The 14,858-nt window shown below is 36.4% G+C and overlaps 1 protein-coding gene and 1 pseudogene across 1 annotated transcript in view; one reads left to right on the top strand and one right to left on the bottom strand.

The window, feature by feature from the left end:
• Window positions 1–14,858, bottom strand: part of CCDC146 (coiled-coil domain containing 146) — a 138,766-nt gene that overhangs the window by 118,233 nt on the left and 5,675 nt on the right. Inside the window, exon 2 of the mRNA XM_015599493.2 lies at window positions 1–113. Coding sequence (XP_015454979.1) covers window positions 1–102 — 102 coding nt within the window. The 5' untranslated portion in view covers window positions 103–113. The remainder of the gene's footprint in view (window positions 114–14,858) is intronic.
• On the top strand, window positions 5,574–5,692 carry LOC112473602 (annotated as a pseudogene).

Here is a 14,858-nt window from a genome sequence, read left to right as displayed (position 1 = left end):
TTGGGTGTTAATTGTGGGTGCTATGGCATAAATGGGGTCTTCTTGATCCTTTTCATTTTTCTCCTCTTCTTCTTGTTCTGTGTCTGTGGTGCTGTCTTCCATTTTTCACAATTCTAAAATAAAATTATTCCATATGCAGCTATTTAGGGATGACTTCACTTATAAAGCAAAATTAATGGAATATAATAAAAGCAAGCAAAACTAACTGCTGTAAGCTAGTCTCCAACAAAACTATACGTCAGGAAACTTAGCTATAATCACATTATTCAAAACTCTGCTTTGTTATGAAGATACTCTCCATTGTTACACTCAAATCATATTCTAATTTTACAAAGTAGGCTACTATTGCATTAATTGGAAATTACATATATATGTACTACTAGAATATAAACTCCATAGGGGCAGAAACCTAATTTTGTTTACTGAGTGTTGTAGTAGGCACTCAATTACTATCCATTGATTGAGTAAATAAATATAACCTTCACCTCAAAATATAACACAAAGTTAATTCAATTTTTTTTTGAAAATAAAAACAAATACCCTGTGGTGCCCCATACTGCCTGAGACACACACCAGCACACCAGGCCATCAAGCTAATTGCTCAACACCCACACTGCCTGCTATGGCCACAGCTCAGGCCTATGCTTGTGTGCGCTGCCATCTGGACTATCTCTGTTGCTCATGTACATGATGAATTGTCCTATCAGACTTCACTAACAAAGCATCAGCTCAAAAATAAAAATTAAAAATTTCGAGATGGTGACACGAACATTCAACTATGCAGGACCCTTCTGAGAGCAAGTCCTTATGTGACTGCATGGTTCACATACATATGAAGCCAGCCCTGAGCATTGGCCATTGATTTGCTCATGCATTTAAGTGGACCCAGCGAAGTTTCTAAAAGGATCCCCATCTCAGCTTACAATGTCTCTATTGACCCACTTTGGTGGCACTGGGATGGCTGCCCCTCCTTTGCACAAGAGAATCTCAATTTATCAATCGCTCTTTTGATCTCTGAAATATATAAATCTATACTCGACAGAAGAGTATACCTGCACCTTTCTCTTGCCATAGAAGATAACTCCAAATGTCATAATTTTAAGGTCTGGATCTTCTGTTGAACGTGTATTATCTCTCATGTCTACCTTATCAGATTAGCTGCTCCTTGATCATAAGGATCCTTGTTCTTTTAATAGGGAAAGCATGTTCTATAACATGAATGTAGAAGTCATGGTAGGCTCGGGTTCCTGAATTTATCAGTCAAGTGGCCACAGGCATGTCATTTATTCATTAAGTCTCTTTTCTTCTCTCTAAAATGGGAGTAACAGTAACTAATTTTTCTGCTTCATAAAGAATATATGCAGATTAAATGTGATAATGACTCTGGACTGCTGGCTTCCAGTCTGCAATCTCCAATATTCTGCCACAGCTATAAATTACATATGCATTTGTTTTCCTCCTCCTGCTACAAAAATACTTCATAGGTGGTAACACGCACTTCTATCAGGAGGAATTAAATATCAGGTTGTCTCTATGTGATATCATTTGGACTTTGCCTCTTTTAACACATTTATTTTTTTCAATGACAGAAAATAGTTTTTAAAAAGAACCTATTATTAAGGCATCACAACACTTTACATTTGGTAAGTAGTCACAGTTTATTGTTTTAATCTTCAGGGAGAGGAAAATGGTTTGGTTATATATCTAGATTTGTTTGTATTTAATAAGATAAGATATGTATGTTCAATCATTTCATGGATGTCAAATGTTAATGACTATCCCAGAAAAATATTTCCTTCAGAACATTAGACTTTACCTGTTATTTTTAGCTTTTTCTTTAAGAAATATTTCAAATATAAACAAAAGTAGCATAATAGTATCATGAATCCTCAAGTGCTCATCAATCAGCCCCAACAACTATCAAGTTATAAACAATTTTGTTTTGTCTAAACTCTTCCACTTTTCCTCTCCACTCTCCATATCATTTTGAAGCAAAATCTAGGTACCTAGACATAATAATATATCCTGAAGAACTCCAAAATAATATATATAGTCCTGATTCTATTTCATGACTGCATAGCACTCCTTTGCATAGATGTACCACAAGTTATTCAAATAGCCCCCAATTTATAAACACATAGAATGTTTCCAGTTTTCTACTTTTATAGTTTTGCAAAGTATAGTACATGTATTTCTTTTAAAATATTTTTAAAAGGCTCTCGGAATCTTTATAATCAAAATGGCATTAACTTTGAAAATTTAAGTTCAGGCAATCTCAAAGCACTGCACCTTTAAATATGGTACAACTTATGTAGGCAACAAAAGACAGGTATTATGCTGAATTTGTAAAAATTCATCAGTCTGCTGAAGTTTTCAATTATCTTGAAAACATTCTAAATATTTTAAAGCAGGCAAAACATTTTACATAGGGAAGCAACTAAAAGACACTATGACAGAGTTCTGATGGACAGAATCAGATGAACTTTAACTCTTAGAAAAGAAAGTGAATAAGAATGCAAGAAAACACAGTAGAGACAGATACAAAAGTATCGTGTGACTTTAAAACACCAATTAATTTAATTAAATAATAGGTTGAGAAGGGCTCAAGTAGATACCAAAGTTTAACAGATAAAACAAATATTCCAGATTTCATTAACATAGGATCGCAAAGCCCATTGTATTACTATTACCATGCTGCAGGCAATATGATTGACAGCTGTAAATAAAACAATAGAATAAAATATATTTTCTGTCTACAATGATATAAATAAGAGAATATTTATAAAACATCTTACATTTGTGGTATAGGAAGAACTACATAACTATCAAGTACAGTAATTCTGGAGATTGTATCTCCATAATACCTAAACCAATTAAACAACTATTAATTGAATTTTATGAAGACTGAGAGTTTACAAAGATGCAAGTGATTTACAATTCAAAGAGGAAGAAAGGCAGCTCTATATCAGATAAAGAAGTGTAAAATAAACCTAAATAAAAAGCAATGTTCTTAGGAAGGCAGACAAGGCTTAAAAAGCAGCTTGTAGCCTGGACTCTAATCTATAGGTATTGAGAGCAAGTACATAACTTGCAGAGGACTTATCTGAGTTTGTAAAGATGTTGGTGACAGTAAGAAGAAAGGTTTGGAAAGGGTGTGAATTTGGAGGCAAGGAGACAATTTAGAGGCTATGTCCCAGCTACTATGCTATGGGTGGGAAATAGATTCAGAGTGAGCAAAACCAGACAAAGTCCCTGACCTCAAGGAGGCTCACAGACTGGTGGGAAAGGCAGAAATTAATCAAAGAATCATAAAGATAATTGCAAAAAAATATATAAATGAAACAGGTGCTATGAAAGCCTGGACTAGCAGGGTTGCTGTGCACAGCACTCTTCTGGTTCGCGTGGGAACTTCTGCAGTGAAGCAGCCCCGATTGGAAGGTTATGTGGTGACAGCCTGAACAAAGGTAGTACCATCTAACTGCAGGAATCCAAAGAAAAGAAGACATGGTTCTATGAGGCTTTCTAGAAGTAACAGGACATGCACATGCACTGAGCTTTGACACAAAAAAGCAAAAGGCTAGGGAAGGAGAATAAAGGAAGATAAATAAAGCTTTAACTCTATTACAGAAGAACACTGAACTCTTCTATTATTCACACTTCATCTTGGAGTCAAAGATAAAGCTAAAATAGAAGCTTCACAAGGAAATATTAAGCAATCAACGTTGCAGGGTATGCCTTATTTTGTAAGACACACCACTACTTCCTCTTTTCTCCAGCTAAAGAGGTGATCATCATTTTGTTTTGATTTTGAACTCTTAAGGAAATTTTTCTTGACAGTTACTAGGAGCACATGCCAAAATCAAATACCCTATGCACCAGGGAATGGGGCAGGATACACAAACGATGTGAGTTTTTGAAGGTAAAATGGCAATGCTTGCTTTAAGACAGATGTAGTGGAAATCATGCTGTCTTTCGATATTTGTCACTGAACAAATACAAATTTTGCTCACTGTAGAAAAGCACTATCCATGTAACATTAAACATAATATTTCTCTCCTAATTCCACACAGAACATGAGCATTCTTTTTTTGTAATTTAGCTCTTCTAACTGCCCTGGAAATATGATCATGTGCTCCTTTCTCCAGCTGCCCATTGCTATAGGTTAGTTACATGACCATTTCTACAGCAACTCAGAGCTAGACTTCTCATTTGTTTCAGTTCCCTTAATTTATTAAAAAAAACCCATAGATATATGAAAATGGAGTTACAAAAATTGTAGTATATTTAAAGTTATATGACAAGTTCCTTTCAATCTATTCAATATATCTCTGTGACTATATATATATATACACATATATACATATATGTGTATATATATACATGTATGTGTATGTATGTATGTATGTATGTATGTATTCTCTTCTGGAGATAACATTAAAAGTCTACACTAAGGCCTTTTCTGAAAGGCCTTTGGTCCACGATATGAGAGGCTTAGAGTATTGGGAGGCCAATCAGACATGCAATCCACAGTTATTTACCTCAAATTCACTTAATCCAACATCATCACCATCAGATACTACCAACTTGGCAGTCCTAAATGCAACAGATACACTTATTACAGTTATTCATGTCTAGATCTTTTATTCTATGTCCTATTAGGTAATAACTATTATTATTATACAAAGACAAGATCAGACTTGAAACTTTTTTAAAAAGATATAGATACAGATTTCAGGTCATGTTTTTAAAAACAGGATGTAGAAAAGCTTTATCATTCAAAGACCCAACATATCAAACCACAATTTCTTTCTGTTTCAAAAAAAAAGAAAAAAAAAAACCCTCTCAAAGAAAACTCCTGCCAAAAAAAAAAACCCATTATGACACAGAGAAAAAAAAAATCACTACGGCAAGTATGGAAAGATAATATCTGCCTCATAATTGAAGTGTTAAAGTAACAAATATGGTTTGGACTAGCTTTAATTAAAAACATAGATACACATAAAAGAAAACAAGGCTCTTGAGAGGAAGCTCCAAGTGCATATCTAGGCTTTAAAGTAAATGTTCACAGTATTAGATAGTTAAATCTTTAATTATATGCATGTGTAGTCAATGAGGAACATGTTAATTGCTCACGATCATGGAGAACCTAAGACTCTATTACAGAATAAGCTCCGTCCCTGGGATGGAAGGATGCTGAAAGTATGCTAGGCCTTCTCCTAACTCATCTCTCGCCTTTTGCCTCCCTTTGCCCACTCCCAAACACAGACCCAAGAAAAGTTGCTCATGCTCTCTCCAAAGATTCTTGTATAGTTTCCCCATTTCTTCTCAGAAACCTACACAGCCAAAAGGAACTCTACATTATTCATTTTCTAGTGTGTATAACATATAAGGTTACCCTGGGGAGCACTAATCATGTGAAAAAACTGCCATAGAAACAGACGTGATTTTTGTCCCTAACATAGCCTCCTGGTCACCTTTATCAGCAGGCAGACTCTACTGCTCAATGGTTGTTCACCTGTGCATTTGATAATAACGTTTATATAGCTCTTCACAATTAAAAAAAAATACATTTAGTCTACAGCCATGCTACCCTGAACAAGCCTGATCCCAACCGATCTCAGAAGCTAAGCATGGTCGGGCCTGGTTAGTACTTGGATGGGAGACCACCTAGGAAGACCAGAAGCTGTAGGCATAAAAAATAAAAAAATAAGGGATTGTAGGCTGACAAGGTCCTTGCCATCTGTGAGGTCAACCAAGGGTTGCCTCGCTTAAAAAAATAAACAAAAAACCTTTCCCTTAGAGTATTTCACTTAATCTTTACAACAATCATGTTCCATAAGAATTAATTATGTCCATTTTATAAATGAACAAATTGAAAGAGAATATAAATGATATGCCCAAGATCTCACAACTATAAATGGTAGTATTTATTCAAATCCACATCTACTGTCTCCAAATCCCTTACCCTTTTCTATTACACTGTACAGTACTCCTAACATGGCCTTACCAGAGTCCATTTTTCTTTGTCTCCAGTAATGGAAAACAGGATAAAGGATATAGTCAGGCTGATGGAATTCAACTTCTGTTACCACGAAGGTATAAGGGTGGGACCCCTTTAGCAAAGAGCAGGCTAATACAGTGTATATCATTTGAAGACAAATTCATTCTTGTAGAGCAGTGATTAGGCAATCCATGAGGTGGTAAGACTGAACTGTGCAAAACAATGAGCTATAGAACTTGTTGCTATAGTTACAAACCAATGGAAAGCCTTCACATATACGAAGTATGGGGAGAAACACTGGTCTTATAGTTGACATAACTTAGTCTTTGCAAGTCCATTCAGGCTTCAGACACTCAAAGGGTGCCTGAGAGACACTGTCAGTTCCCTTAATAGTTTCCAAATAATTTAGTAGTGAGCGGACCGAGTTCCAAATCCTGTGGGAGGTTTGGAATACCCAAGTAGCTCTAAAGCTGACAGTCTTTCAGAAGTTCTATAAAGCAGAGATTCTACATGTTTGCATGTAATCTAGAATCCTCACATTGTAGGCCATTTCTCACTACAGCTATGAAAATGTTTTCCAAATTCCACTGTCGTTGCTTGAATTTTTTAAATATAATACCACAAAGCCTATTCATAACATTGCTATAATAGTCTATGTATCCTATCTAATTAGGCCATTCCTTGCAAACCTACTCTTTCATACACTTTTTCTCTTCCCTATATCCTAGTTAGTAAGAACTACATGGGTCTAGAATCTCAGGGGTCCCCAACCTCCCAGGCCACAGACCAGTACAAGTCTATGACTTGTTAGGAACTGGGCCACGCAGCAGTAGGTGAGCGGTGGGCAAGCAAGCGAGCAAAGCTTCATCTGTATGTGTAGCCGCTCCCCAGCGCTAGCATCACATCCTCAGCTCCATCTCAGATCATCAAGCATTAGATTCTCATAGGGTCACTGGTTCCTGGTGCCAAAAAGGTTGGGGACCCTTGGTCTAGATAGGAGTTTCCTTCCTTAGCAAAGAATTCATGAAATATGGACTATCACTGCTTTCAACCTGTATCAACTCAGGTTCATTTTGTTCATTCCTTTCTTCCTTTCTTTTTTCCTTTCCTCCTTCCTCCTCATGTTATTTCAGCTAAGACTGTGATTAGAGGCTTTAACTTAGTCTACCAGGATGACAGCATGAGATAATAAAAATGAATACTTTGAAGTTCATCAATTTAGGCTTGAATTTCATTCCTCTCCTTCCCGTGTGACCTTGGGCAAGATATTCAATCTCTTAACTGCAAGATGATTTAAAAATTATGAAGATTAAATGGGACAATGCACGTAAAGCCTCAGCCCAAAGTCAGCATGAGTCCTCAACAAATGTTAGCTCCCTCCCACCACTTCCTTGTTTTCACATAAAATATGCCTTAAATTATTTTGATAGGGAACACAAAAGAGGTCAGCCTGGGCCTGGATAAAATATTTCAGGAAAATCGGATCTAGGTCCTTTTCAGCATGAATTTGTTCCAGAGCACTCCTTAGGATTTGGTGTGACAGTCCAGGTAAATCCAATCTTCAAATCCCACTGTGAAATGTTTAAATCTAGGATAAGAAAGGCTATCTAAAACAATGGGTACTGGAGAGGGAGAAAGAAAGCAACACATTTTTTTAAGTCCTTAAAAGAATATGTGTCAAATCCAAGTATGGGCAGAGCCAGCTTTAGAAAATTAAGTAAAGCAGGCAAAGTTCCCTCGCCCATGTTTAGAAATTTCATAGTCTCCTCATTGCATAAGATTTCCTGTTTTCAGGCTTCCCATTGGCCCTAGGCGAATCTCTACTTTAGTCTTCCTCACCTTGGGCAGCTTCCCTTACTCAATTTCTTTCCTTCCTCTAAAGGCAAAGTTTCTTACATTAATTATAGGGTTAGAAGAATATTTATCAAGCCAATCTTCCTATATTACATTGGAAGAGGAAATTAAAAATTAAAAAACCTTTCTTTGAGTTGGGGAACAAGGAGAATTGGTGAGAAAACCAGTTGGCATGGGCTGCTGAGGCACTCTGTCCACTCAGGACCAGGCTCAGAAAATGAAATAGTGAAACTTGGACCTACAAGAACTTCAGAGAGATAATGTGCCTCCTTTCTCTAGTGGGACTTGGAGAAAGCGACAAGGTTCTAGAGCCATCATCAACCTTACCCCTTCGTGTGATGCGGCGGAGAGAACTATCTAGGCAGAAAGAGCCGAAGGGAGTTTACACAGGGGTGTGGGAGAGGTGTTGAGGCTGGCTCAGTGTACTACACCCCAAGAGCCCTTGACTTTGTGATGAAAAGACACTACTTCATAAAACTTTGTGGACCATACAACTGAGAACCAGATGGGGATCAGCATTTTCAGAAGATGCCAGCATGGAGACCCATGTCTGAGACCCAGGTGGATGCACGTTTCAAGGGGAGTCAGTGTGGTAGATACCAAGCACTGGCCAGATGACCATCCTGAAACCATAATGCTACCTAATAACCCTGAACTGGGGATCTCATATCTAGGAGGAGAAGAGGAAAAGAGAAACACGAATTGAGTAAGTTTTATTTTTTTAAAAGCAGCTTTATTGCAGTAAATTTATGTGCAATAAAACTCACAATTTCAAGTGTACAATTTGATGAATTTTTACAAATATTGACAGTGGTGTAATCACTGCCACAAACATTCCCATCGCTCTAAAAATTTCCTTTGTGCCCCTTTACAATCAGTGTTCCCTCATATCCTTATCCCCTCCATCCCAGGGACCTGGTAACCATCAGTAGTTTTGCCTTTTCTAGAATTTTATGTAAATAAAGTCATAGATATCTGGCTTCTATCATTTAGCATCTGATTTTTGAGGTTCATCCATATTGCTGTGGATATAAGCATTTCATTCTTTTTTTTTTTTTTTTTTTTTACTGAGTGCTATTTCATTGTACGAATACATCACAATTTATTTGCCTTTCTCTGGTTGATAGACATTTGACTTGTTTCTCATTTTCAGTTATTATGAGTAAAGTGCTATGAACATTTGAGTACTAGTCTCCATGTGAATATACATTTGCATGTCTTTTGGGTAAATACCTAGTGCTGGAGTGGCTGAGTCATAGGCTAAGTATATGTTTAATTCTATAAAAAACTGTTAAATTGTTCTCCAAAGTGGCTGTACCATTTTCTATTCCCACCAGCAATGCATGAGGGTCCTCACTATTCCACATCCTTACCAGTACTTAGCATTGTCAGTATTTTTAGCTTCAGCAATTCTGGTGGGTGTGTAGTGGTATCTAATTTTAATTTTTAATTTGTGGTTTTAATTTCATTTCCATAACAACTTATTATTTTGAATGGACTTATTTGCCATTTATATATCTTTGTAGGTGAAGGGTCTATTCAAAATTTTTTTTTGCCCATTAAAAAAATCAGGTTGTTTTTCTTTCTCTTATTGATGTAAGAGTTCTTTGTGTATTCTGGATACAAGTCTCTTATCAATATGTTTTGTAATTATATTTTCTCTCAGTCTCTCCCAGTCTTTTCATTTTCTTAGCACTGTCATTTTGAAGGGCACAAGTTTTGAATTTTGAGGAAATCCAGTTTGCCACTTGTTTTCTTTTATGGTTTGTGCCTCTAATAGCTGTATAGTTGTATCTCATTGTGATTTAGATTTCAAATGGGACTACCTACATATTCATTAATACTTCTTAGTACTGTTAGTTATTAGTTTAGATTATTGAGTTTAAGATTTCATACAAATAGAAGTCATAATATATATTCATTTTAAAAGGTTATAATTAAGAAAGATAGTAAATTCTCAGGGATTCCCTCACTTAAGTTGACTTTCAGAATCTTTTGTTTAGGTTACATTTTTTCTGAAAATTCTTTTGTGCCCTCTGCTGTCTATTTATTGAATAAAAATTATTAAATAAAGTAAAATATTCATGGGCATTTACATTTAGAAGGTAAGAAATCCTCCACCTATTTCATTATTTGAGTCAGTCTTAGAAAGCAATATATGCTAAGAAATGCTTTAAAAAATTTTTAATTATTTAAAAATTTAAAAAAATTTTTTTAATTATAAATGCAATATACGTTCACTATTGAAAACACATACAAAAGAATGAAGAAATCAATCTCTACTTAGAGATAACCACTGTTACCAAGTTGTATATATCCCTCTGGAATTGTTTCTATGGAATATATTTTTAAATATAATTTTATGTTAAAATTACTATTATTATTATTACAGAATTGGGATTATAATAGACATACGATTTGGTATTCTACTCTTTTCACTTAATATTACTGTGAACTAATAGGAATATATATATATTGGTGTCTGCCCTGGTTCCAGACACAGGGCTCCTGAAACCCTTGTAATTTACTGGGTGATAAGAGCATCTTGTTCTACTGAGGCAATTTTGGGTGGCCTTCTGGATGGCTCTTGAATGAGGTCTGGTCACTGGAAAGAACAAGCCATGATTAGAAGATTGGAATTTTTAGCCCTGAACTCCATTCTCTAGAGAAGGAAGAAGGCTGAAAATGGAGATAATGATCAATCATGTCTATGTGATGGGCTTCCATAAAATGGTGTGGAGTTCAGAGCTTCGAGGTTGGTGAACATATCCACACCTCAATTCCACAGAGATAAAAGCTCCTGTTCTTCGGACTCTCCCAGACCTCACACTATATATCTCTTCATCTGGCTGTTTATCTATATCCTTTATCATATCCTCTAATAAACTGGTAAATGTAAGTTAAATGTTTCTCTGAGTTTTGTTAGCCACTCTAGCAAACTAATTGAATCCGAGGAGGGGGTCATGGGAACCATCAATTTGTAGCCAAATAAGAAGTTGTGGGTAACCTGGGGACATATTACTTGCGATTGGCATCTAAAGTGGGTGAGAGGAGTCTTCTGGGACAAAGCCCTTAACTTGTGGGATCTGACATTCTCTCCACATAGTGTTACAATTGAGTTAAATTGTAAGACACCTAGCTGATGTGCAAGAGAACTGCTTGTTGTGGGGAGAAGCCCCACACATTGGTGACCAGAGTGTCAGAAGTGAAGTGTTGTGAATGTAGTAGTAGTGTGAGAGCAAAGGGAACACACACAGAAGGAGAACTGAAGGCTTTCCCTTTATAATTATATTGTGGGAAATTTCCTATATCATTAAATAGTCTTCAAAATATAATTTTCAAATTGTTTCTTAATATTCCAAATGTATACTAATTTATGTAACACCCTCCTCTTTTTGGACATTTAAGTTGCTTCAATTCTTTACTATCATAAATAGCCCTATAAAACAAAATTCCTTAAATATAATTTTTTTGAATATCCCTTATTTTATGCTTACATTGAATTCCAAAAAGTACAATTTCCAGGTCATAAATGCACATATTTTAAAAGCAATTTATGCATATTGCTGAACTGAATGCTGGATGGTTGGAATAATTTATACTCCCACCATCAGGATATATTCATGTCCATGGAAGAGCTTTTTTTTTAAGAAAACTGAAGATGTAAAAAATACAAGTAAATTCTAAAAAAGAGAAAAAGTTATCTATGATTCTTCATTCATTCGATGAATAATATTTTTCTTCAAAGGTGTCAGGAATATAGAAGGATCTTTCGGGAGAGTGCTATAAGGGCCAGATCATCTAACTGTTTAATCTTAAACTTTCTGAATTTGTTTCCGCATCTGTAATGTGAGGATAATAACACTGCCCTGCTAAATACTAGGGTGTTTTGTGAGGTAACTATGATACATGTGAACAAGCTTTGAAAACAGTAATGTCATATAGATAGAAGGTAGTGTAGCCGAGCCCCTTGTGATTTTAATGCCCCTGGCATTTTTCGTAACTAGAATTAAATAATTTAACTCTTAATTAAGATATAGATATCAGCTTTAACTAAATGTTTCAATTGTTTTAGTTGTCACATAGCGTGTAGTCAAAGATTAAGAAAGTATGTTAGTCGTGTTCTGAAGGATTGCCTGTAAAACAAGTTCTGGGAGAAATGTTTAAAGGTATGCTTTGCTTGAGATAATAGAAAAAGATAGCTAGTAAAACACAAAACAATACTAGCTTCAATAGTGATAGTCACCAGATGTCTAGTTTCTGCTTTTTGCTTTAAAGATAACATCATTGATGCACAGTCATGAGATATTTTGCAGAATCTTAGTTCTTCAACCCAGCATCCCTTGTTCTCACAATATTATTTTGTATTGCTGATGTACTGTTTCTTTGTCAAGCAGGAGGAGATAATTCCAGGACCATAAGGAGAGTTTATAAGTTTGTTTTGTAGGAAGGAAAGAATGTCTCCAAGGTACCTGTGACCAGCTGCTGATGCCCAGGTGTCTGATATGAAAAAGTGTCATTTATGACTACAGAAACATAGACTTCTGTTTCTTGGAACTTCCCCTCCTTTACTCCCTAGCTGCATAAAAACTCCCTACTTTTGCTTTTTGAAGAGAATAATTTGAGAGATTTTGCTCTACTGTTCTGTCGCCTGAGCCAAATCAAGTAAATCTTCTTTATCTTCCAGCACCGATGTTTCAATGTTTTGGCTTTACCTGAGCATCAGGCACACAAATCTGGATTTTGGGAGGTGATTCTGCAACAGTAGTATTTTTATTAGTCATTACTGACATGTGGACAAATTTGATACATAAGTCATTAGACTTTTAAATATATCAATAACCGATTTGGCGGAAACATGGCAAAGTGAGAGACATCCTCAGATCTCTCCCCTTGAAACAACAATAAGCTGAACATCTAAAACTCAACAACAAACACCCAAACTGCACACTAGCACGTCTGAGCGTGGGATGTGCACATAAGAGCTACCACAGGTCAGAACGCCGGGTGTCATGCAGTGTACTGGGAGTAATAAAGAAGCTGCCTTTTGAAGCCGCCAGAGCTCCCTGTAGGAGGAGGGGGAGGGGTGAAGGCGCAACAACTTTCCTGAACAACCCTGCCTGGAAGTGCTGGGGCTTCTGCACAGCAGACCTACCGGCCCAGTCATCAGGGCAGAAAGTGGAGAAGTGGGGCGGGAGTACAGAGAAACAACAGCTGATTTTAACCAGCCAGGTTGCAAAACTGAGGCTGAGCCACAGCCCACAATCCCCAACTCAGAGGGCCCCTCACCCCATACCCTCCAAGACCGATCACTTCAGAGCCCCAGGGGAATCTCAGCAAATTCTACCTAAACTGCTAGGGATCCTAGAGGCCTAGATGCCACCTACTGGAAACCAAAAGAAGAGCACCTTCTTTGCAGCACGCTAAAGAGAGACCTTTATTTAATAAATCTTCTTTCTGGAATAAAAAAGCAGAACACACTTCCATTAATGCCCAGGCTGAGAAATAGTCCATTAAACACCATGAACAACCAAGGTGACAAGGCATCTCAGAAAGAAAGAGAAAAATTTCCAGAAAATAAGTTTACATACATAGAAATATGAGACTTAAATGATAGAGACTTCAAGATGGTACTTCCGAAAAAACTCGATGAGATCCAAAACAAATCATATTGATAACTTCAAAAATTAAAAAAAACAGCTACATGAGCAGAGCAAAGAGACTGAAACCCTCAAAAAGAACCAAATAGAATTTCTGGAGATGAAGAACACACTGCGAGAGTTGAAAAATGAAATAGCAAGCTTGGGAAATAGAGTCGACCAAATGGAGAAAAGATACAGTGATATCAAAGACAGAAATCTAGAAATAAATCAGAAGGAAGAATAGAGGAACCGAAGAATGAAAAATAATGAAAGAGAAATACAAGAACTAGCTGATACCATTGGGAGAGGAAACATGAGTATAATGGGCATTACAGAAGGCGAGGAAAAGGAGTAGGGACTAGAAAGCATTTTTGGACAAATGGTGGATGAGAATTTCCCATATCTAAGGAATGAGCTGCAACTTAATTCAAGAAGTCAACAGAATACCCAATTATCTTGACCCAAAAAGGCTTTCACCAAGACACATTGTATTAAAGTTATCAAAAATCAACGACAAAGATAGAATTCTCTGGGCAGCCAAGGAAAAGAAAATGGTAATGTACAAAGGAAAACCCATTAGATTATCATCGGACTTCTCAGCACAGACCTTACAAGCCAGAAAGGAATGGGATCAAATATATAAATTATTAAGAGAAAGGAACTACCAGCCTAGAATAATTTATCCAGCTATGCTCTCATTTAGATATGAAGGAGAAATTGAGACCTTTCCAGACATAGAAAACTTGAGGGAATTCTCCACAAGAGGCCTGCATGACAGGAAATACTGAAAGGGGTCACCTCATCGAAAACAAAATAATAACAACAACAAAAATACATAATTATGAGTAAAGTCACTATCAGGCAAATAGAAGCAGAGGAGTGCAACCCTTATTAAGAGCAGGGCATTACAGCTTAATAATAAGAAGTGAATTATTATAACAAGATAGTAAGGAACGCTCAGCATACACAGGGATAAATTGAAATAACAATGACTGAAAAGGGGAGGATTCAAAGATCCAAATTAGCAAAGGGGAAAGGAGATAAGGCACATGCAGAAGAAAATAGATGACTGTGTATATATATATATATATAACTATTGTTTATATATTTTTAATGGTAACCACATACCATAGAGTCAGAACTGAAGTATATAACAAAACAAGAAGAATCAGAGGCAAAACCCACAAAAGCCAACCAAAAATAAAGAAAATGGAAACACAAGGACAAGGAAGCAATGGAAAAACCGAGCTACCAGAAAGCAAAAGATAAAATGGCTACGAGAGGACCTCATATCTCAATAATCACCCTAAATGTAAATGAAATGAACTCACCAATAAAAAGACACGGAGTTGCAGATTGCA

Source organism: Pteropus alecto, unplaced genomic scaffold (genome assembly GCF_000325575.1).
Source record: "Pteropus alecto unplaced genomic scaffold, ASM32557v1 scaffold109, whole genome shotgun sequence".
NCBI lineage: Eukaryota > Metazoa > Chordata > Mammalia > Chiroptera > Pteropodidae > Pteropus > Pteropus alecto.
Note: the sequence above shows the minus strand (reverse complement) of the source record. Positions and strands in the feature narration are given on the sequence as shown.